Source organism: Rhagoletis pomonella, unplaced genomic scaffold, assembly GCF_013731165.1.
Source record: "Rhagoletis pomonella isolate Grant_MI unplaced genomic scaffold, Rhpom_1.0 Rhpom_scaffold_03501, whole genome shotgun sequence".
In the NCBI taxonomy this organism is placed as follows: Eukaryota; Metazoa; Arthropoda; class Insecta; order Diptera; family Tephritidae; genus Rhagoletis; species Rhagoletis pomonella.
In genome coordinates this window covers 10540-14208 of record NW_023462053.1, presented here as the reverse complement: position 1 = coordinate 14208, position 3669 = coordinate 10540, and the positions used below count along the sequence as shown (strand labels likewise).

Sequence of the window (3669 nt, the reverse complement as noted above, 5' to 3'; positions counted from 1 at the left end):
TAGGCCCCACTAACAGCAGATCGCTCAGTGATGTTTGCGTTGTAGTGCGACATGAGGCGTCAAACACCACTCGTAGTTTGGTTGATTCGCTGTTCTTCCAATTTAGGTGCTACAACGGCAGACATGTGACCAAGACTTTCGTATTCTTCCATGAACGAAATGTATTGTTGTCGAATGTCAGGTGAATTAAGCAGTCGTCTTTCAATTGCGATAAATCTGCGGCGAGCGATGTCAAGCGACTTTCCTAGGCGATTTGGACTGTCTCTGAAAGGTAGGTTTGCGTCCTGTAGCGTCCTGATGAGTTGTAGCTAAGAAGTAGTTTTCGCATATACGATGTTCAGGCTGAATCGGTTTGACTGTTGTGTCGACTGCTTCAAGCTTCCATAACAGCTGTAGATTTTCATCGATAGAGCTTTCGTTTGACAGCAGATAAGACGCAGATACCGCCTGACGTTGACGTTGATATCTGCCTGAAACGACCCAACCCAACAAAGTTTTTTGAAGCGTAGGTAAGTTAGAGCCCAGTCGTATTTGACCAACAGAAAGTGCGTCGAAGAAGGCCTCTGTGCCAAGCAACAAATCGATGCGCCGCGGTTTAAAGAACAGTTCGTCTGCTAATGTGGTATTGGCTGGCAGATTCCAAGTTGAAGTGTCAATTTCACTGTCAGGTTGATATGCGATTTGCGAAGTAATTCCAAATTGCAATGAAAGTTCGAACGATGAAGTGCGTGATTTGATGGTAGTTGTTGTGCGTGCCTTGAGATTGGTGAGTGATTCACCAATACTCCGAATGCCGACATAATGCCTTTCTCTGCTAAGCCGAAGTTTTTGAGCGAAATCATCGGTGATGAAGTTTACTTGGGAGCATGAATCGAGTAAGGCTCTACCAAGTTTGTACGCGCCTGTCGAGTCTTTGACGAGCACCATAGCCGTTGCCAGAATTACGTTACCACCCTCCGATAAATCCATGTGCGAATGCGTTGCTGCTTGCAATGAGCGTGCCTCGTTGTACGTTTGCTGTTTACTAAACGATTCGGATGATTGTGATGATGCATTATTCCACGGAGCTCGAGCAGAATACGAAGGTTGTGATGAGGTAGTAGATGATGATGCTGTCGATGGTGACTGAGACGCGTTGTCGTGATGCAGCATCGTGTGATGGGCACGATTGCATGTGCGACAACGATTCTTTGACGGACACTGGGCGATTCTATGTCCGTTGCTAAGACAGTTGATACACAGATCGTACCGCTTTGCGGCGTCGAACCGTTGAGTGGTATTCAGCTCCTTGAATTGCGTGCAACTACTGATTTTATGATTGGAACCAGAACAGAGAACGCAGCAAGGTTTAGTAATGGCGAACGATGACTTCTGACTGTTGGCCCCTGACCGATTTTGCTTGTTTGAATCAGATTTGCGCTGCAAAGACGATTCAGATGAGTATAGAAATTGGCAGTGACGTTCCAAGACCTGAGTGCACTGAGACCAGGTTGGAAGTGATTTATAATCTAGAGCTTCATTCCACTTGTTACGAGTTTGCTGGTCACATTTGCTTATAACTATGTAGATAAGCATTGCCTGTGAGATGTTCGTGCTGGTGCCCAAAGACTCCAACGAGCTGAAGATAGCCGACGCTTTGTCGACTAGGCTGCGCAACTGTTGAGGGTTTGGTTTGTCAACCGATTGCAACGTAAACAGCGAAGCAATGCCTTCTAAAAATATTAAGGTAGGATTATCGAAGCGTTCTTTAAGCCTATCTAAAGCCTTCGGATAATTCTCGCTTGTGACCTGAAAGGCTTTGACGGTTTCTAGTGCTGCCCCTTTCAAGCAAGATAACAGATAATTGAATCTTTCGATATTTGAGAGTCTAGGCTCACGTGCAATTATTTGGGTGAAAGACGTTATGAATTTTTTGTATTCAGCGTAATTTCCACTAAAACTAGGTAGCGACAACCTTGGGAGATGTGAGACGGTGGAACCAGACGCTGATGATGCCGGCTCAGTATAATTTACAGTACTGTTCACATCCTCGCCAAGTTGTGCTTGAATACTTAGTTTAACTGCGACGTAGCTATCTTCCAAATCCGCGCGACCATTATCTGTTGGATCCAAATCCTCTATTTCAGCTTGTACAGATAACGCTTGTTTAAAATAAGATTCTAAAATTCCTAAACGGCATTGTAGCTCGGCATGCCATGGTTTGTCCTCAGCATCTTTAATGACATCAACAATAGATTTGATGCGTGATATGTTTCGTTTTATGCTTGCACGCTTGCGTTTACACTCTTCCAGCGACATGTCTGGCTAACACGATCTGCGATATCAATTGTCTGTTGGGTTAACAAGTAGGCAAAATACCTGACGACGATCAAACGGTGATGTTAACCGCGACTGCGAAGCAAATCAACAAAAAATAAGCAGCACAAATGCAGTGTGCCAAACCAGCAAGAGTAGAACGATGTGATAAGCAGCGACAATTCGTGTGCGCAGCGTGAGCAAAAACACAAACGCAGGAATGATGTATACAGAGCCGGTAGGTATAAGCAGCGCAGCGTCAGCTTATATCAACACAGCGACTTCAAAACGCAGGCAGCGAATGTGGCGAAGGCGTAAAAAATGCAATAGAAAAACTAGGTTTATCATACATACATACGCTTTCCAATGAGCGGTGATTTTGAAGGGCGATCAATGACATGCGAACCTTTAGGCGTTTGACCAATTTAACTGCAGCGATGCGATAGAGAACTGTTTGTACCAAGAGAACGGGATCCACGGTGGGAAATTCACAACAAGTTAGCGGTGACGAAAAAACTGCAACAATGGTACTGCGATGTGTGCAAGAACCGTTTGCCACTAGATGAATGTTTCCTTTTGGTTGATAGGAAACTTAAATGTCATTTCGATATGCCGGTTAATTTATTCGAAATAAGATTTTACGTATATTAACTTATACGTTTTGTTACACACTGCCCCACGTTGGGCGCCAAAAATGTTGTTACAAGAAGCTCTTTTCTTGTTAGCAAAATACTACAGTAGCGGGCGGTGTGTAAACCTTGATAAGCGAACAGATTTACCGAATGCCCAAAACGCAACGTATGTGTCCAATTTGATGACCAGCAAATATCAAACGATGTGCTTCTCTCGAACGAATGATTAGCAATAGTTTATTAGAACACATATTAAACTGTCCATGCTGATAACTTGGTAAACGAAAACAAGTGAGAGTAGGAATGAGTGTAATTACCAGGGAACGGATTTTATGGAAATTGCCTTTTTTTCTGCTAAAGAGATAGAATATATTCGATTAAGAAAGTCCACGATTTAGCTTTCCCTGATTCCATATATACACATTTGATGTTACCTTTTTTTGCCTTTTTTAAAATATTTGCCTATTTTTTGCCTTTTTTAAGATATTTGCCTTTTTTGCCTTTTATACCTTTAAAAAAGTGATTATAGCATTTACAATTTTTTTTTTAAAGATTAAAAAATATACACATGCCCATGCGGCTTATAGAAGCCGTTTTCTCAGCTAACGTAGGCTTGGAGACAATAAAGGGTGTGGATAAAATTATAAAGGGCGAGCAAAACGCCCTTATTTCTAATAATATGAACGTTTCAAACGTTCCATATTTAAATTGGGCTCCACTTGTATCAACTTACGTCGAGCGC

The 3669-nt window shown here is 42.6% G+C and overlaps 1 protein-coding gene across 1 annotated transcript; it reads right to left on the bottom strand.

Moving 5' to 3' along the window:
• Positions 1-231: 231 nt before the first annotated feature.
• Positions 232-2298, bottom strand: LOC118754180. Its single transcript, XM_036489046.1, has one exon. It carries the CDS (start codon positions 2296-2298, stop codon positions 232-234), a length of 2067 nt encoding a protein of 688 aa, XP_036344939.1.
• Between the last annotated feature and the right edge of the window lie 1371 nt (positions 2299-3669).

Excerpts from the sequence above, each read along its gene's own strand:
- LOC118754180 (XM_036489046.1), bottom strand. The coding sequence starts at position 2,298 with ATGTCGCTGGAAGAGTGTAAACGCAAGCGTGCAAGCATAAAACGAAAC.